General features: G+C 36.5%; 1 protein-coding gene across 2 annotated transcripts in view; it reads right to left on the bottom strand.

Annotated features, from left to right (window-relative positions):
- LOC5573207 (zinc finger protein 423 homolog) overlaps nt 1-21,860 on the bottom strand; it is a 154,700-nt gene that overhangs the window by 84,681 nt on the left and 48,159 nt on the right. For both annotated transcript variants that reach the window (XM_021848643.1, XM_021848644.1), the window contains exon 3: nt 20,505-20,597. In XM_021848643.1, the coding sequence (XP_021704335.1) occupies nt 20,505-20,597 (93 nt within the window). The remainder of the gene's footprint in view (nt 1-20,504; nt 20,598-21,860) is intronic.

The following is a 21,860-nucleotide window of genomic DNA, read 5'->3' as shown; positions in this document are numbered from 1 at the left end:
TATTATTTTTCTCATCTTTGGACTCGGTGATGATCTGCCTGAACCAAACTAATGTCATCTTCGACTCTAGAGAATATTTGCGCCTTCTTCCAGTAAACTTTACTTGTCTTAGACAAATATTTCAAGCATTAAAATGTACGTTTTGTAACTTGTAAAAAATAGGTGGTAGGTCATTTGGCATAAAGTCGTTTGGCATAACGGTTATTTGGCATAAAATCGTTTGGCAAAATGGTCGTAAGGCATAATGAGTCTGAAACCAAGAATTTCTTAAGATGACATTCGTTTTTACGTTTCTGTTGAATATTTCTGGTGATAACAGGTTTGTTATGGAGTCAATTGATACTAAATGTCACTTCATTCAACAATCGTATGCTCTCGAATAAACTAAAGCATATTTGTAAGTTATTGCCAATAGTATTTTATTATTTATCCAGAAATTACCCTTCTTTCAAATATTGATTCTTCTTTTGAGTTCCGCTATTGGAATAAATTTTTGCACTGGAGATTTTGATTTAGCACAAATTTACCCTTCATTCAAACATTCTATGTTTGTTTTTCTAAATATTGAGCATTTTGCACCTTATTAGACTACTGTGCAGAAAATGTTTGCACAGTAAACATTTGCACACCTCACACAATAGTTCAGCAGCATGCTTGGATACTAACTTTTTTCGTCTTTGTTTTGATTTTGTGTGCCAAACATTGACTCATCCACCGGTGAATAAATTTCATTCAGTCCAGAAATGGCAATGTTCAGAACCAGAAACGCCACTGAAAGAATGCTACAGTGCCCAGTGCAGAATGACGACTTAACGTTTCTCAACATGGAGTACTTGGGTGAACACTCAGAAACACGGGTAGTCACAGAATGACTAAATTTTAGTAATTTATGATTATTTTCTATCTGCCTCTCTTTCATTCTGCAGGGAATTTTATTCCTGCTTGTCAATTCGCCTGGGTTGAAGCATCGCTAAGCTTCAATCCAGGCGAAATGACCTTTAGTGTAGAAATTAACAGCAGAATAAAAGAGAGGCAGATAGAAAATAGTGATTAATGCATAAACTTTAGTAATTCTGTGATTATTTTTATTTCTGAGTGAACCGTTAAAGAACGACGTAGATCAAGTTGCTGAAAGATCTTCCGTTAGGAGGAATGCTAAACCGCTAAACGATTACGTCATGAATCTGCGGGAAACAGAACTGATTCTGGAGACGATTTGGATGACTCAATTATTTTGGACCCAACAAACAATATCTTCTCGAAGGAAAAACTTCCCAATGAGCTTCACAGCTGCTGGCTATTGGCCGTTCGAGCTTTCGAAGACCATGCAAAGGAACAATGTAAATTACGTCTGCTAGTGATGTGTAGCTGGCAATACGATGGTGACTTTTTTACATCAATGCTAATTGATTTCTAATAAACATAATCATAAAGAAACTTTCATGCAATTTTTTAGACTGTTTTGAATGATTCTGAAACGTCAATGGGGCTCTGCACAAAAATCAATTCCTCTCTATCACTCTCCTATGAAATTAGTAAACAACAAGTCCAGTAAACGTCAAAGTCTCATTCAAAATCAAAACAGTGCAGAGCCCCATAACTTTAAAACCATACGCCTGCTAAGTTAGTGGGTATGCAAATTGTATCCAGCACATGAATGATTTCTCTAGAATCTAAAAATTCGTGGAATGGTCAATATTATGTAACCATTATTATAGGTATGAAAACCGATGATTTAAAATTCAAAAAAATTCCACCTCCTTTCATACATAGGCTGTTCTTAGGAGCTGTATTTTTTAGATATTTCTTTGACAAAAGGGTGGCAATCGATAACATTGATCTCAAGTTATCAGCGAAAAGAGAAATCGATTACTGCAGTTACTACGATGGGTTGTGCCACTTTTTCCCCAATGTCGGTTCCACGAATGTCGTTACCCCCGAACGCCAGTTCTCCGAATAGCTCACTTCTCCGAAATGTTTTTGGCATTCATAATTGTCGTAACTCTATACATTTCAGGGTGGTGAATGAACTGGTCATCTGATATGGGGAATATGGGGATGGCATTCGGGGAAAAGGGACATTCGGGAAACTGGTATTTTGGGAATCGATTTTCGGAGAAACGACATTCGGCGAAAAGTAGCACAATCACTTCGATGATTCTGAACGCAATTTTTGATGTCTTTTCTTTTTATTATGCCGCAATAATTTTTGACGTCCAATCTTCTATTGGTTCAATAATAAATTTTACGGAGATGAACCAGCCTAGGGCTGAAAATCTCCTTAATAAAGCTATAATAATAATAATAAATTTTGCCTTCTTTTAAAAATAGGCTGTTCTTATATATATACTATTTTAAATTTTATTATTTAGTTGAGCTCATTGTTAATAATTTTTATATTTTGCTGTTTTATCAATTCTTTCAAGACGTGCTGTTAGAATGATAATTACTTTGGAACCTGCCAACATATTTTTTTTTTGCAAATGATCTCCTTTCGAGATATGCTGGAAAAAAATATTATTTCAATCACAAATTTTCCCTTCTTTCGATAGTACACAGTGTTTTTTTTTTCCAAAATAAAATTTATATTGAATCGTTCAAAAGTTTTGCCATAAATATTTTCTTTCCAAATGTGTTGTTCGTTTGTGTTATGCTATGAGAGCGTTAGAGCTTTAAACATTTTAACCGAAAAATAATCATACAAAATGCTCAACTTTGGCATACCATCAGTGCACCAGTATCCTCTCAAGCCTCTATATCCGCTAACTAGTGTAAAAATTGATTTTTCGTGTCAAAAACATTTTTCTCACGGATATATTCTAACAATATTAACGACTTTCAAATGAAGTCGTCTGACTTTATTTTCGTTTGATAAAATAATTCTTTATATTGAAAACACAAGACCTCATGAGCGGTTATTGGGTCACTAGGTATTTTTGTGTGTTCCAATAACCGCTCATGCAAAAAATTAAACAATTTTTTAAAGGAATGTCGATTTTAGTATACAGCCTTTTATATTGCAGTAGTAGCTATGGTTTGACCATAAAAAATATCAGGATAAATAACGAAATTCGAAATAATGCCTTTTTTAGTAAGTTCGTCACGAAATCTGTTTACCGTGAGCGGAAATAGGAACACTTAGATGCAGTCATAAATGCAATTAAATAATTTTTTATGAAAGTTTTTCAAATTCTTTTTATGTTGCGGCTGATTACCTATACTTGGAGCTACATTGTGACATAAAAATAGTAGCTGTTTTATAACAAACAATTGAACACATAACTTCCCTCAAATGAGCGGAATCTGGTGCACTGCTGGTACTCTAGTTTTGTTCCCTTTCAAGCAATCGAGATGAAATTTTCTCCACAGAACTACATATATGCTCAATTTTGTAACCACAACATTTCAAATTTCTCTGTGCCCCTGCCGGAGAGTGAGACACAGGGTGCAATTTTCAAAAAAATAGCATTTTTTATTTTATGTTTTCTACAAACATTTTTAATATTTTTGGTTTTAGTGTACGTTTGTCAATTAGGTGGATATTGTTTAAAAACTCAATGCCTAGCAGAAATTTTAATTTTTAAAACTGCTTTTTTTTCGAACGATTTCACCTGATATCTCACTTTTCGGCAGGGGCTCAGAAAAACATGAAATTTTGGGGGTTACAAAATTGAACATATTTGTAGTTCTGTAGAGAAAATATCAACTCCATTGCTTGAAAGGGAGCAAAACTAGAGCATGCCAAAGTTGAGCAATTTGTATGGAAATTGGCATGCGCTGCTATTATTCAGAACAGCATTGTAACATAACATGATGATTTCAACTTGAGCGCATGCCCAAACTAGTACAGTTAAGATTAGTGTTTTCAAAAACGAAAGTGCAATAGTTCCAGTAATGAAGCATTTTACGCCAATTGTCAGAGATAAATCCTTAAAACTGACCTCTTTGTAGGCACTTAGTCTATATTCGAATTAATTAGCTAAAATAGTATATTTTGTGGACCTCCAAGTAGACGATTTTCTCTAAGCAAAACCAATAATCACATATATGATGGAATAGCTGTACTGTATTTCGTAAATCGAAAAATCGTATTTAATTTTGAAATTCGTCCCCAACTAGTCATATGTAGGTAGTTCATCCTCTGGCTTACCATATCATTTATTTATGTTTATTGGGCACTATTGAGCAATGTTTATCCCTTCCAGCTTCAGCACCCCGGTGTAAGATTGTGTGAGGACCAGAACCTATAAGAGCCATCACTCTTTCATTTAAGCTACATGGGCTACAGGTTTTTGTCTCTCAGTAGATTATTCCCGGTGATCAATTGGGTAATAAAAATGATAACTGTTAGATATGGTTCCTTGCATGAAATTGGAAAAGAAAAGCCATTTTAAGGAATACGGCCAGACTCAAACATACCAGAGAATGCTTGTTGTCAGTGAAACTAAACGTATTCACAACCGGTAGTAGTGTTTGGTACGGAATAAGTGACGTGAGTATGAGTAGATATGTGTTCCTTTTAGGAGATGCTGATGGGAGTGGGTTATGTCCCATGAGAGAAATAATTTTCTGATGTAACCGAGTTTGCAGGGATATGTGTTTGAAGCGAAGTGTGGGAGAGAATGAGTATTATGAAGTCCCCAACATGTGGAAAGGTTTGAAAAGCATATAAGCATAATGGTTTGCATACATTACTGAGGTTTTCGCATAAGAGGTCTTCCTCATGGACAGAACAAGACAGTTCGGAACGGATTCCATCGGATATCGCTAAAATATTTGAAGAATTCCGATAATTAATTAAGTTTTTGAACGAACATTCATCGTACCGCGTCTCGAACAAACGACAATTAATATTTGACACTTTTAGTAAGACGATTCTCTTCCACGCTGAGACGATAGCTTGAGGAATGCTTCGCCTAAATTCCACAAACGATGGAACTATCACGTTACCGTCCCTTGTGGAAAGGGAACACGGTCCAATGCCTAGTCATAAAAAATCAATTGCTTTGATAGTTCATCTCGATAAAATCGTATGGAAACAAGGCGGTCTGTTGTTCTCTTTTCAAGCACCATGAACAGCAAACAAACAATGCAGCCGTTTTTAGTGTAAAGGTATAGGGTAGAACATGGGGGTGATTTTTAAGACGAATAAAATAATACACATAATGAAGAGGATGCCTCCTGTTTTCTTTCTCTCTATTCATAAAAATGTGACGCTAAGAAAATGTTCCTCACAGTGCGCTGGCCTTCAAATTTCAGCACACTCATTTACCTATCCAAAGTTCTTGATGATCGCAATCTGAATTGTGGGATTTTATTGCAGTCATTGCAGGTACACTCGGCTCGTTCATACTAGAGGCACCTTCGAGGTGGTAAACCATACCATTCATTCTTTTATTTGAAGCTTGTTCCTGTTCTTATTGGGGTTTTATTTTTGTGTCGGCAACGGATGAATGATAGCGGATGGGATCGCCTTATCGAGAAAAATATCAAATGACGGTTTTTTAAATTGTCCTTATTTTTTATTTGGTGTCTGCGTATGAGAACATGTTTGCATGTGAATTTATATTTTTGTGCTTAAATTTGTACTTACACCTGTTAACATGCGTTTATGGATATACACGTATTTTATGCGTATAATTTGCCGCTTTCAAGATTATAGTCATTCGTATCACCTATTTCTAACACAACCTTCCGAACGAATGAACGTGAGGTAATCAAATGGTGGAAGTAACATTTCGAGGAATATTTAAACGGTTCTGAGAGCGCAGGAAAACCGAGAAGATGTTAACGAACGTCGGTTTTAGCGGTCTAGGGGAACCAATCAATCTCTAATGTCACTAGCACATTTTTTTTTCAATTTATTTATTAGTATTATTCCAAACATTACATTCATTTCTTATATCTAGGTGTTCTGTGTTATTAGACAACACTATCATCCTAATTTGGTAGAACAAATTTAAGATTTTATTAACATTTTGTTAACAACATATTACCACAGACAAACAGACGTAACACTTAGAACAAATCTGGATAAAAATCATAGTTACAAGGACATGTACGCCCAATGCTAAAATCGGTGTGTTTGGCCGATGAGCCAATAGGTGGTGGTAGTGAGCAAACGTCAAACGCGAACAAAAACGACGCGAGCGCTGCGGGTGGTGGATTGACCACCACAATATATTTGAATCGACCGTTAAAAAGCTGGTCGATGGACAATGATGATAGTGTGACGTCTGTTTGTCTGTGATATTACATTTCATTTGCCGTAGCAGTTCAGATTTTTACAGGTGAGTGGATTTCACCTGCTTATAAGAGAATAAAAAACGCTTTGAATATACTTAACCTAACTTAACCTAAACATATAACGCATTAATCGTGGCAATAGAAGATTTCAACATTGGATATTCTATGTAACTCATTGGTACTATACCAGGGGGAAGCCTCAGAATCATTCTCAAAATTTTATTTTGAATTCTCTGCAGAGCTTTCTTCCTGGTATTACAACAGCTAGTCCATATTGGTACAGCATACAACATGGCAGGTCTGAACATTTGTTTGAATATTAAAAGTTTGTTCTTAAGATAAAGTTTTGATTTTCTATTAATAAGGGGATAGAGACATTTTACATATTTATTACATTTGGCTTGAATGCCTTGAATGAATGTGATTTTTGAAAGGTAAATTTTTATCTAGCATTAGCCCTAAATATTTAACTTCATCTGATCAATTTATTGGAACCCCTGTCATCGTGACAACATGTCTACTTGAAGGTTTCAAATAAAGAGCTTTTGGATTATGTGGGAATAATCTTCCATTTTTACAAGTATGAAGAACTAATATCCAAACTTTTTTGCAATCGACTATAGATGACACGCAGGCTTCGTCCTTTGGCGGAGAAGCCTGTGTCATCCGCAAACAAAGATTTTTGACATCCCTGAGGTAACTCAGGTAAGTCAGATGTGTATAATTGTATAATATTGGTCGCAAAATGCTGCTTTGAGGAACACAAGCTCTTACAGGAAGTCTTTCAGATTTGGAGTTCTGATAATTAACCTGAAGTGTACAATTTGACAGATAACTTTGAATTTTTCTAATATTGTATTTTGGAAAATTAAAGTATTTTAATTTTACGATCAAACCTTCAAGCCAAACACTGACGAATGCTTTTTCTATGTCTAGAAGAGCAAGACCAGTAGAATAGCCTTCAGATTTGTTGGAACGGATCAAATTTGTAACACGTAAAAGTTGATGAGTGGTCGAATGTCCATGGCGGAATCCGAACTGTTCATTGGCAAAAATTAAATTTTCGTTGATGTGGGCCATCATTCTGTTCAAAATGAACTTTTCAAAAAGTTTACTGATGGAGGAAAGCAAACTGATTGGACGATAGCTAGAAGCTTCTGCAGGATTTTTGTCTGGTTTTAAAATTGGAACAACCTTGGCATTTTTCCATTTGTCAGGAAAATATGCCAACTGAAAACATTTGTTGAATATATCAACTAAAAATGATAAGCTACTTTCTGGAAGTTTCTTGAAGAGGATGTAGAAAATTCCTTCATCGCCAGGCGCTTTCATATGTTTGATTTTTTTAATAATAGCTCTCACTTCTTCCAAATCAGTCTCACAGGTTTTTTAGTTCAACAGGAGTTCAAGATTTCCTACCTAAATCCCCCAAATTCGGAATAACTGACCACGATAGGCGGCACTCTTTGCTTCCTTACTTGAATCAAAGAGCCTGGGCTAGAGGCTGCTTCGATTTGGTGTTTATCTAGAGCATCGAACTGATTGCTCATTTCGACACAAATATTCATTTCACCCTTGGAAGAAAGTTCGCATTCCGGGGAAGCGTCCTTTCTTCCATTCTTGCCACGTTTAGTGACAGTTTTCACCCTTCCTTTTGTTATTTGTTGATACCTTGTTTGGGTAATAAACGAAAGAAGACATGACCTTCGAGAGGATTTTTCCCAAGACGTCCAAGAAGGACCACCGCTAGCTTTCGCCAACGGGTCCAACAAAAAATCGAAGGCATGGGTCCAAACAAGGATCGTAAAGGGATCAATAGTAGAAAAAATAGTACAGAAAAGTACTGTTTTAGAAGCACTGAAAAGTACCGTTTTTAATTTTAGCACTGAAAAGTACTGTTTATGTAGCACTGAAAAGTACTGTTTTATTGCTTTAGGTAGTTTTTAAAAAACTTCCAAGAGCAGAGAGAATTCGTGTACGTACAGCACGATGCGCACTGATGTCACTAGCAGCTATAATCGGCTTCAGGAGACGACACAGCAGTTCTGTCTTCACAGTCTTCGTCTGAGGAGACCCTTTGTATCTCTAAGGGGTCGTCCATAAATTACGTAGTCATTGATGGGGGGGGGGGGGGTCTGGCCAATGACCACGGTTCATATAAATTTTAAAATTTTCGTATGAACGAATGACCACAAGGTGGGAAGGGGGTGATTTTAATTTGGGAAAAAAATCATCACGTGGTAAATAGACGGTCCCTAATATCCAGGGTCCTTGCTGTTCACCGAATCCAGGAAAGGTCCTTTCACATTGGTGATCATTACTTCTTTTGCTCCCTTTCAATATTCACTTGCTTATACTTGCTACCTTCAATCTACATCACCTACTTGGCTAATCTAATCTGATATTTTTTTGTTTTCGTTCCTGACTTGTTTGGGACCGTTCTACCGTGATGCATCAATACCCGGACGCCTAAGTTGACATAAATGTTCAAATGCTTATATCAAGGTGTTGTTTTAGAAAACTTTTAATGTAATATTGTTTCAAACCATGTTTAACTCAAGATCTTCACGCTACTGATGAACTTTTTGGTAAAAGTCATGATTTAAACATGAAAATCATTCAAATACTTGAGCATGTCTTGCCCATAAATCCGGACAATTGATGCAAACGGTGTCTTTAAATCCGGACACTTATGCATCAAAATCCGGACATCTGTGTAATAGCACATAATATTCGTTTAACTGTACCGTGGTGAATCAAAATCCGGACGGTACCAATATCCGGACACTTTGATTGTATTTATCAAATTAAATATGAAATCAAACAATAAATGTAGACTTGTAATTTACATTCATAGCTTTCAATATTGCTCTTCATTTTAATTCATTGTTCCATCTAGTAATCCTTTGCAATTAAATGTAAACAATAAAAACAAATTAGCAGCACCAGTTGAACGTCGTTTCTCCAGAGCATCGAATCCATTGGTGAAGAGTTTTCGACAAGAACGTCAGCTACTCTCGACTGACGTTAACCGCTACAGCTATCCGTAATCATACAATTTTAATATTATCTGTGTCTGAAAAGTGTTCGGAATGATAGTTTTAATGTGTAGTGCACGAAAAAGTGGGAACATTTGTGCAAAAAAGCATTTGTGATGTGAAAATATGCTGCCTCGAACGCTGTCCGGATTTATAGGCCAATGATCATAAACCCGGACGTTTCGTAAAAACCTTATATTTATCGAGCTTTTGGAAAACATTTTATTGCGACTTGAATCAAAACTGTATAATAACAGAACAAAAAGTGTAACTAATTACCAGACAAAAGATTTACGCAGGAAAACTATAAATATTGAGTATCATTTCAGTGAACCCAAAATGCAGGCTGTTGGCATGAAGTGCAGGTAAAACAATAGTAATTTTACTAAACGTTTTGGCCTCCCATGTATGTTTAAGCATACGAATACATCAAATTCTATTATATTGAAGATTGTAGGTTTAAGTTATGTGTCTATACCTTTTGTCCATGATTAAAAGTTTAGACGTGAATCTATGTGAATAATAATAACACTTATACTAGATCTGGCAGAAACATATTTAAATTAGCGTTTGAACTTTTGGTGTTGCTTAAAGGCCCAAACGCAATGATAGCGGAACGGCAACGGAAAGCGGAACCGGTTCGCCAGCATGAACTACAACAAGCTTGTCGACTCAGTGTTAGGTCAATTTCATTCGTTGTCAACTCAGTCGAAGTGGTGTGATTCATCCTGGCGAACCGGTACCGCATTCCGTTGCCGTTCCGCTATCATTGCGTTTGGGCCTTAAGTGTCCGGGTAATGATGCATCACGGTAATGAAAATCATATCAATACACAATAAAATATAGATATTTAAAAAGCTTGATGTCTGCGTTTGCCCGATAATGTCAAAAATGATAGCACGTTTGTATATTAGGGGTTTGATTACCTGAGCCAAGGAGCGTATGGCTTGAACTGCAGTCGGTGCGGCTTAAACTGTTATTATGAAAGTTTAACACTATTTATTTCACATCGTTTAGATGTTGAATACTCACAAAACTTCCAATAGTTATTTTTCAAGTTTTCTCTTATTTTTTCTTGCACAAAACTCACTTGCCATAATTAAACCAGGGTCTTTCAGAAGATATCTGGATCTTAAAACACTGCTTCAAAAGCACTGACAAATATGTATTTCCAACTAATTCACCAACAATGGTTTCACCAAACTTTTGAAATATCTTTTCCTTGACACTTATGGTTAAAACTTGCTATAAAATATAGTTCACAAACTGTTCCTTCAATCAAACGATGTTCGCGCGGTCATCGAACGTTAAACTTGACTTGGAGTCAGACCGCGGAGAAATGACGTTCAACACGAACAAATTATTTGTTTTATTATTAACAATTATTTGACGATGGTTAGAAGATTAAAAATAATTGTAATGTTATGAACATTGTTAATAATGAACGGTGTGAATAAAAACCAAACATATTGTCATTTAATTTAACTCTAATTGACCAATATAACCAGAGTGTCCGGATATTGGTGCCGTCCGGATTTTGATTCACCACGGTATCGAAGTTTGTCGTTGCCGCTTCTTCACGATTCATGGCTTACTTGCGACTTGTCATGATTTTAACCAATGACCAGGGATCAAAATCCCATGCCAAAGATGATCAATTATGATCTTGAGTATATAGTGAAGACTTCTTCCAGAAAGAAAGAAGTTAAGTCTCAATGGAAACGTAATTTTGTACTGTACAATTCAATTTCACTAGAGTTTGTGTTTTTTGACTTGAATTGAAGTCGAATCTAGGTCACGACACCAAAGACGACAGTTGAGCTCGAAATACGCGTTTTGTCTTTCAGAAATTTAATTTTACTAGAGTTTGTGTTTTTCGATTTGACTTGAATTGAAGTCGAATCTATGTCACAATACTAAAGACGGCCTTCACTGAGGAAACGGAACGTATGAGGTACATAAGAATTCTGCGAAGAATAACGAAATCGTTCCAAGATGTGTACGCACTCAAATCAATCTACTGTACGGTAGTCCGCAGTGTTTTGGAGTACGCCGTTCAAGTGTGGTTACCATACCATCAAATCCAAAGCAATAGAGTTGAAAGAGTCCAAAAATCATTCTTGCGATATGCTTTACAATCTAAAGGAGTACGATTTTCTTAACAATTTCATACGAAAATCTTATGGATTACGTGGAGAGTTGCTAATAACAAAATATTCACGATTGAGATTCATAAGCGCGCGTATGACAATGATTAGTAACACTTGTGAAAAACAGTTGACTTCCTATCAAACACCACGTAAGAATTTCATACGAAATTCTTTTGGAATAAAGACATAAGAAGCATTTAATGAGATTCATAAGAAAAACTTGTGAACTTCCATCGATCATTGCGTTCATAATACAAATAGGTATAATTTCATAAGATACTCTTATGAAGGATCATAGATATCAATTATGGAATTCTTTAGGACCATTATGTATTTAAAGAATCGCTCTTTTAATTTAGGAAAATAAAGATATTCATAAGATCTCTAATGATAACAACAAGAATTTCTTGTGAATATCGGACGTTTTGTGTTTCATAAGAATCTTATGAAAGAGAGAAAACCACTCAAGAAATCAATTCACAAGCGTTCTCTTATGAAATTCGTACGCAATTTCTGGCTCAGTGTACAGTTGAGGTCAAAATACACATATTTGTCAAAAGGTATAAACTCAAGTGGAATTAAATGCTATAGTACAGAAATCGGTTTTCATTGACTTATAGATACTCCTCTGAACAGACGCAATCTTAATTTTTAATAACAATTAAAAATTGCAATGCTTAAATTTCTACTCTTTCGAAGACGACTCCATAATTATTTCTATAATTATTTTGCACAAATCAAACAAAACTACAGTGTTTGTAACTGAATCATATAAAAGTAATCCGTATAAATCCGGAAGCGACCGTCCGATTTGAGCTCCCAGTACATGAATATTGTTATGGTGTTGTGTCAAAATTTTATTGAAATCGACTGAAAATTTTGAAAATTAGATCTAAACATTCATAAAAATCAGGTTGACAAAAATAGGTCCGGAACACGAAGGTTAATACTAAGGGAAGCCATAGCGCGAGATGAGCACTCAGTTGTTTGGACAAATCGAACTGAAATATTTGGTAAAATTTGCATTTCGTCCATGTCATATATTTTGTTCAGTTTCTTTAAACACTAAATTTTGAAATAATTAATAATATATATTAAGTATTATTAGACTTGGTTATTCGATCCATTTTAAATGATGAAATCGAAATTGAAATAGTGATGACACACAAAAAAAAAATAATATTAAAAGATATAGCTTGAGCTTGAGCTTGATTGGCCGCTCGTGGATGCTACTCCGGGATCGCCATATCAGCTGCACTTACACAAGGAACCAACCGAATGACTGCTTGGGACTAACAGGCATCCTCAGTGTATAATTGCTGGTGATCTTCTATTTTTAGCGACAATGGTGCCTGCCACGTCAGAATGCAGACCAATGTGGGGAAGGGGGAGGAATTGATGATGCATTATATTGGCTCCCACGTAGACCGTATATACCACTGCATCTAAGCCAGTTCATGCGGGAGTGTATGGATTGGGGGAAAGGCATGGCAGAGAGGTTTGCTTTTGTGGTTAGTAGACTGCCTATTCGTGTATCAGGTATCAGGTATCAGAAGGCCGGCTCCAGAGGCACGTTCCCCGCCATTTGGGAGATTTGTGTCATCGCCATATTTGAGCCTATTTCATCATCTACCCGATGGGAGAGGAAAGGGAAGGGAAAGATGGGAGGAAATAGGAGTGGGATCCCTTAAAATCGCATAAGCGAATTAAGAGCATGTAGCTCCGTACCACAATGGGTTCGAACAGCGCCTAAAAAGGGCACTGCAAAACGCATGAGCGTAAAGAGAGCCTATAGCTCATTACCACAGCGGGTTAAGAATACCAGAAAGTCCTGAAGATTCAGGTTTCTGAAATCAGTTTGTTTACCAAGTAATTGGAATCGCAATTACGCGAAAACTTGACAGTTACGTATAAGGTGATAAGAACTTCCATAATCGGAATCACAACTATCACACACAAATGTATCAACACACTGAATATTTGCCATGTGATAGTTGAGTCGGCAGTGGCCAGTCAAGGTTGTAACCAAGCGACTGCAATTCTGCTTTGACAGATTTGTTAAATACTTAGCCACCCTTGGGATGGTTCAGTAATGTACAGACGTCCACTCGTCCCGCGAAGGGAGTTGTGAGGAACATTTCCTATAAGCAAAGTGACAAGCAATTGTGAGATCACTCTAAACAAGGACATTTGTGTCCCAATTCACCGGAAGTGGAAACATCCAAATCACTAGGATTTCCAATGGACGGAGAAACTCCTTGGAATTTGGTCGCAACCAATTCCCAGTTTGTGGAGTATAACAAATGCAAAGTCTGCGAATTTACATTCTTATGTTCATACAGAGATTGTAATTGTAATTGCTCAATCCACACCCTGGCAGACAATTATTCGCCCATCTAGACACGGGCTGGGTGAGGACCTACCAAGCCTCCCCCGTTAACATGTCCTATACCGTTTAGCACACCGGGATCTTCCACAAGCAGGCGCCGGAATTAAAGCGGTCCCACAAGCTTCAGATACATTAAATAGATATAGTCCCTCTGGCACTAAACTGAATGGCGCCCTCCGCTTCACCACTAGTACTGCTTCCCCACACGCGAAGCACAATATCGAAAGTAGCGCGTTGTATAGCAAATACAGTACACCACCTCCGACACTATGCCAAATGTACAGGAAAAACAGCACCAGTAAGAAAGCGGAAGGCGCACCACTCGGTTCAGTGCCAGAAGGACTATAAGTATAACGAAGAAGAAATGAAAAGATAGTAGAGTTGGTTCGGTTATTTGATTGCTGAAACGAAAAAAACAGAAAAAAAACAGAAACAAAGTGTTAACATTAAAACGGGGTTTTATAATTGATAAATGTATCGATAGTTTCTCATCTGTTACGTTTCCTTATCGTAGCGCTGTCGATTTTTTCCATCTCCAGGGTGTTCGTCTCCGCTCGAGCAATGAGGACCATGATGAAATGAGAATATAAAAATGTGAGCATTAGTGTTGATCTAGTAATAGATTAATTTAAACTGCTTTTCATGTGCTAAGTAACTTGTAAACTCCTACTCAATTATGTTTTGTTGGCCTACACGTTTTATTTAGACACAATTTTTATTTAGAAAACTATTTGGATCCGAGATTTTAGGTGCAGATTGAGCATGTTTGATAAAACAAGCATCCAGTTTTCAGTTAAAGAATGTTCAAGAAGTTGATGATTCTGTTATTTATACTGGCTACATACAAGAATTCACTATTGATGTAATATATGGATATTGAAAGTTCCAACGCGCGATTATAATACTTCAGTTTTCGTGCTGTTGTATTGGTGTAAGTAGTGGGAAACCAATCAGTTTGGTGATTCTAACGGTAACAAATAGCAAGACGAAAGGAAAGTTGATAATCTATCATCATTATGATTTCAGTCCTAATTTCATGATCCGTTTAATAAATTCCGCGTATGATTCGGCAATTTTAACAATTTATACATGTGTATTCGAAGAAAACAGACTACGAGCATTTATTACCTGTTGCAAGGTTCCTAAGTGATCAGATATTTATCATTTTCTACAGCCTAATTTAATAATACCTACATTGGGTTGTAACAAAAATTTGATCTTGGGATGTTGATTTGCCTCCTAATCATAGTTTCGACAATAGTCACATGCTTACTATCCCTTATGGCAGTGTTGTTGATTCTATTGTCTATCGCTCATCAGTTTCGCGCCACCCGGCAGGGACTTGGTCCTATGTACCCAATACTCTGCTGTGTCTTAACTTCACGCAATACATTCTGTAGATGTGTGATACAGTTTGCGGAATATTATGATTTATCACTTCGTTCAGATGGAAAATTCTGTTATGGTACCATATTCACATATCAGATAACTCCCACCTGGAACGATGTAATACATCGGAGACATGTAGATTCAGATGTATGTATACGATCTATGCCTAGTTCGGCTCTGATCGACAGGCAATCAGTGTATTCAGTTTTTCAACTAGCTTGAAGCGATGAACGTTTCAAGACAAGCTCTCCACTATATCTGCTAGCAATAACCGGTCGTCGATAGACATTTCGGTTCTTTTCTGCTAAAGATAGATCCGATTGTATGCCAAAGACTATGGCTCATGCTTTTCAATACAGCTGGAAAAACAAGAACTACACCCAGCACCAAATAGTACGTAACTATGAGGCGGACCGGAAGGTTTGATGAGCAATCCCCACCATTCTTATGTTCATACAGAGATGTAGCGATAATCAGATAATGATTCATCTTCTGATACATGCCAATTCGTCAACTCGTGACTGATTCTATTCGAGCAGAGCATTATGTCTTCTCTAGCAGATACCATGAAGGTTGGAGGATTTCCTACAATAAGTAATCCAAGATTTGAACTACTTAAGCATTCCTTCAGACTGGAGTTTCTCAAATTGATATCATTGCCCACAATCAGCAGAAGGCCTTTTCATAGGCAGTGAACGGCAACTCGTTTGAAATCATCCGTCGGGGATGGTTCATCATGTGGTAAATACACCACAAAACGAAAGACGTATTTCCTATTGAGGTCACATACAGAAATATCAATTGTGACAGCACATACATCTCTGGTTGTTAACTCAGAAATGAGTGTAGCGACGTCAGCGCTATTTACGAGCACGCATGCACGAGGCATGGTACGCGAATTTGCCATTTCATGTTTCTGAAAGTAGCAAAAACTGGGTTCACTAGGTTTCCTAGATAAAAGTTTACAAAAGTAAGGTTTTTGAACTAGCGCCACTTGCGCTGTACCATTTGCATGAGTCTACAAAGATTGATCGTTGCTGACATTTTATGCTGGAGATTGATCTAACTAAGCTATCCTAGCCGTAGCCACTACCCGAACTAGGCAGGATTAAGCTTTTCGCAATCTCAGAACGAAAAAGACTAGCAGCGAACGAAAGTATTCTGTATTATTCCACTACAGCATAACAGATCCACTACAGCAATATATGAAATGCTCATAACAGATCCACTACAGCAAAATATAAAATAAAAATTAAAATAAAATGTTGGTAAAAATTGATTTTTAATAACGAACACTAAGGTGTCAACCACACCTTCTCTTCCGATGACCGTATTCGCAAAATGGCAATAAAATAATGCTGTTAATGTTGTTTCTGTTATTTCGTTTGTTTCTTTTATTATTTTGCCTGCAACACATTGTAACCAACGCTATCCAGTGATTTTTTTTTGTTGATGTAGGCAGGCGAATTTCATTTGATAATAACCAAAAATATCGAAACATACGGTGGTGTATGCCGATACGGTGAAAGCTATAAATGCTTTCTGGAGCAAGTTTTCACTGGGTGGCAATACTGCTGGTCTATACCCAAACGCATTTCCTCTCCGAAACCAGAAAACGAAGGGTGGATGGTTATTGTTATTACACTTCAGAGCAGTACGCATCGCCCCCCAAAGGTACAAGGACACAAACATGGGGCTTATGAACCGACAGCAAAAGAGGCGCTCACTCAGTGGAGCAGATGCATAAATTTATCTTCCCCATGCTCATGCTCACCGGTTCTCTCAGTGGTGGCACAAAATAAAATGTGTGTAGAGATACATAAACATTTGCAGAAATAAATTATCTTCTAGGGGTTACGAATGTAGTTAGGTAATATTGAAATCACTCCCATGCTTCAGGTGAAAAGGCACCCAAGAGTGTCGTGGCCATTTCAAAGACACCCAGTACACCGATACAAAACCGGGCCAAACTTGATACTGGCGTTCTGAGAATGAAGTACTGGCCCAAACGAACACTGAGTAACAAGAAGAAGTGCCAGAAATCGTTTGCACATTAAAAATAGAGTTGTTCATTCCTATTATTCTTTCAATAGCTTTTGTGACGAACTCTTTATGCATTATACTCATTATTTTTTGTCTCTTATATTGATTCCTTAGTGCTGATTTAATATTGATTATATTAGGAATGCATAGGTAGCATTACAGGTGCGAACGAATGATTATACAAATCATCCTAACATCAATCTCAATTACATTGTGAACGGTTGGCTCTATGCCACCGCAATATTTGCTGAAGATCCATCAACAAAAGTCAAGTCAAATGCAGGTTAAATAATTTATGATGTCTTTCCATTCATGAATTCCTTCGCTGTAATGAATCTCAACCCTACAATTCTCAAAAATACCTTTCGTGATCAATCCTTCTTTTTATGCTAGAATGAAACTCTAAATGGTGAAACCTTTCCCATTCTCCACCCCTTGTTGAAACGTGTTTCGAGCGCCAAAGATAGAATCTTCTTCAGATTGTGGGTGGCAGACGACGAAGCTCATGCACCTTCATCTTATGCCCAACAACTATGGGACCAATTGAATATATTTCGTTTTCCTTGCTTGAGCAGCGAGAAAATCGACCATAAGAATTTCATCACACATTCCCATAGTTATCTGGTCCGCACATTCAGATGGTAGTATAGGAATGGGGGAACCTTACTGGATGGTATAGAATGTGCTAACGAGTGAATCGAGAATAAACACGAAACAAGACAAGGGAACAGGATTTCTGTTTCTGTGATTGTTTTTGGTGTTTATTGTCATCTTAATACCGATTTTTAAATTATACATACCAGCACTGAGTCTTGAGTCAATTCACAATCCGTTCAACTCAGCACAATAAAAGAAAACCATTTTAAATGCACCTGACCAAGCAATCCCTATCGCTATAAGATTGTGAAATCGCTGTTGTATTATTTACCATACCAGTTTCTACCCAGTAAACACGAACTCGTATAAGATAGCGCATAAGAGAACAAATGTGGAGGCGATATACGTACATGCACCATAAGGATCCATGCAAGATGTACGTATATCGCCTCCACATTTGTACTCTTATATCCCATCATATACGATGGTGTGTTCACTGGGTAATCTCAGGGGCTGTTGGGTGACTTTGGTGTAAATATTTTATGAACAATCCGTTTTTCCTATTTAGCGATACAATGCGAAAATATATCCGACCAAAAAGAACGACGATGTCTGATTCAAGAAACAAGGGGAGCAATTATCTAAATAAAGGAAACGACAGTCAATGCGATGAGGGTTGCATATTCACATCAACGAACGTACGAAACCAGGTTACTCCCAAGAGGATAGTTCCTACCCGAGCGCGATAAGAACGGTAGATGTGCTGTTTGAAGGAGTAACGTCACATAAATCAAGTGAATCGGTCATGGCCAGAAGGAACTACACTTATTCTTCAAAAAAGCCCCAAACATCCTTCAACCGTATCTCACTTTCTTTAGATGGCCTCACGAGACCTTACGGTATTGTTTGAAAGACGGAAAGGTAAACCTTCTTGCTAGACACCAGGAAACTACAAAGTAATTATTCAAAACACAATGTACGAGATAAAATTTGCATAGCACACTTACAGAGCATTTGTAAATCATGTCAAAGCACAATTCCTTCAAATTATCACAGTAAGAGGACACTTGTTTCATTATTTACGAATGTTCTTTCATCTGAAGCAACTGTCCAACGATCTAAGGATCGTTATTTATTGCCTCTTAGGAAACTGTTTTCTTTCTTCCTTTCTTTCCTCACTCTGCATTCTTGGTGCTTGGCGCAACTAGAACTAAATGATTCGAACCATATAATCATATCGAGTAATTTGCGATAATATCTGTAAAACAACAGAAAAAATATTATTTTTAATTTCATTATCTCACTACCCCCGAAAGTCTTCTTTTGTCTTTGTTGAATTTCTCAATTAGTCAAGATTATGGCCGTGAATAAACCGATATAGGCGCATTATTAATATCAAATTTGGACCATCATATCCTCTAATCAATAACTAGTCAATAAATAAGAACATTGATCATAAAATGTCTAACGTTTTAAGGCATGACATAATAATTATGTAACGCCGTGTAACGTGTGGCAGGTACGGTGATACGCTATGCCCAGGGTAGCCAAGGTCCATTAGTCACGTGGAAGGGGAGACTGAGGTCTGGCCAAAGACCATATTTTTGTAAATACAAAAAAAAACATGAAGTTTATCCACGAGGAAAATCAGACCTGAAATTCGCACCTGCTTTATAACCGCGAGCGTTACCACTAGGCTAAGGAAGGCCCTAATTTACATTTATATTAGCTAATAAAAATACTGTTTACAAATAGATGTAGATATATTTCCTGTTGAAAGACAAAAATATCAATGTATGGAGGTAATATATTTGCCACTACCTTATAAATGGTTAAGCAATAGTTTTGTTCTATAAATGATTCGAGTGTTTTAGTTTTCATATTCAAGGCAAATTTATGTTTAGCTTGGACCGTAAGATCTTTCTATATTAACCGTAAATCAATGAGAGTGGATTTTTATGCAAAAATGATGACAATTTGACTCATTATAATGCAGCTTTGACGTGACATAAAAGACGTGTTATTTCGAAATCTTAATGACCTATGAGCAAAAAAGCTTTTAGCAAACCTTTTATCTTAATAACAAATCTTCAAGCTGTTCAGTGAAATATCAATAAGTAAATGAAAGCCGAATTTAGTTTTATACTAATCAATTCCACTAGAGTTTATTTCCTCTGACAGATACGACTTCGACTTCAACTGAAAGGTCGTCTTCAATGTCGTGAACTAGTACACGACACTGAAGATGGCCTTACAGTTGAGATCAGAATATGCGTATCTGTCGAAGGAACCTACTATAGTGGAATTAAATGGTATAGTACTGAATTTAAGCTTTTATTTTTTATCTTTTCAAAATCCACAATCTTGGTTAAAATGCCTATTCTTATTTATTAAGTTGTGTCAATAATTGCATATTGTCTCAATTTTTCTTTGACAAAACCAAATCAAACCAATTTGGTAATAAAGTGTTGTGAATTCAAACAAATTAAAAAAAAAAGAATTGTTCAACTTTTCAATTCTTCTAATTCAAGTTTTGTACGAAAAACGCATTTTCTAGTGTAATGATTGGTGTTTTACGTTCTTTAAGTATTTATATCCAGCTTTGAAATTTACGTCACGAGTTAAATTCATGTTTTCGTAATGTGTACTTACCCGAACAGAAGCTTCCTGAAGTTATATCATCGTCATCGTAATCATTGGAGTCTATTGATTCATGGTCATATTCACGACTTTTTACTAGTCCATCTGAAATATCGAACACAAAAACATGACTTACAACAGTGATATCTACAAAGTATGAATTATTATCATTTAATATATTACAACTTTATTAACCCCTCTACGAGCACCTTCATTTGTTACCGCAAAGAAAAATATTCAAATCACCCTAACTTTTTTGTTTCTCGATATTTTTGCACCATTTTTTACAAGTTCTCAAAAAACTCTTCTAGTTCAAGAATCGGCGTTGATAATAATGTGGACTATACAATGCCAGGTAATAAAGGAGCTACACTGAAAAAATCATACAAATCGGTTAAATATTCTTGGAGCTATCTGATAATTACGATATTAAGTTTTTGAATGTTTTCAAAATCTTTACATAGCCAGGGGCCATGATTCAAGTAAGTAACGACATTTTCAATATAACCGAATATTGTTTACATAGGTGATCAATGTTACCCCATATCAGCTAAATCAAAAAGTCGCTCAAAATATTTTTTTAAACATGCTTAAATCTTTCAAAAACAAAATCACAAGTTATGGGTGGTAGTACTTGGTTTAAACATATAAAATTGGTAACGCTTGCATTTTCAAACGAAATATTTAAGATATTTAAAAAAAAATTGATCAATGGTACCTCAGATTACGGTACCAGAAACATAAATGCTAATCACTCAAAGATGGCTGCACCAAATTGCTTCGCTTTTTCTCAGCATACTCTCATTAATTTATTGTTCCGAAGAGTGAATATCCGAATACTATAAAAAAGCTGTAGCCTGAGAAATTTACGTGGGTTAGCTACGCGTCGGCCCCCAAGGAATTTTGAAATACTCCGGATTCATATGACCAATGATCAGTATCGACACAAGTTCTAAAACTATAAGAGTTTCTTAGGAACTTGAGAAAAAATGGGGCAAAGCGTTAAATTATATTATGTTGCTTATCCTGTGACAAATAAGCCTATTTAGTATGTGATTCACATACTTCTTCGGTATCGAGCACTGGACACTCGAGCTTAACAGTATTTGCTCAAGTAGATGAAAAAAACGAATTTAGTACTATACCATTTAATTCCACTAGAGTTTGTATCCTTTGATACGCGTATTTCGACCTCAACTGTAAGGCCGTCTTCGTCGAGTATAGTACACGACACTGAAGATGGCCTTACAGTTGAGGTCGAAATACGCGTATCTGTCAAAGGATACAAACTCTAGTGGAATTAGATCGTATAGTACTAAATTCGTTTTTTTTCATCTACTTATAGGTATTCCACTAAACAGCTCAAAG

Source organism: Aedes aegypti, chromosome 3 (assembly GCF_002204515.2).
Source record: "Aedes aegypti strain LVP_AGWG chromosome 3, AaegL5.0 Primary Assembly, whole genome shotgun sequence".
Lineage (NCBI taxonomy): Eukaryota > Metazoa > Arthropoda > Insecta > Diptera > Culicidae > Aedes > Aedes aegypti.
Note: the sequence above shows the minus strand (reverse complement) of the source record. Positions and strands in the feature narration are given on the sequence as shown.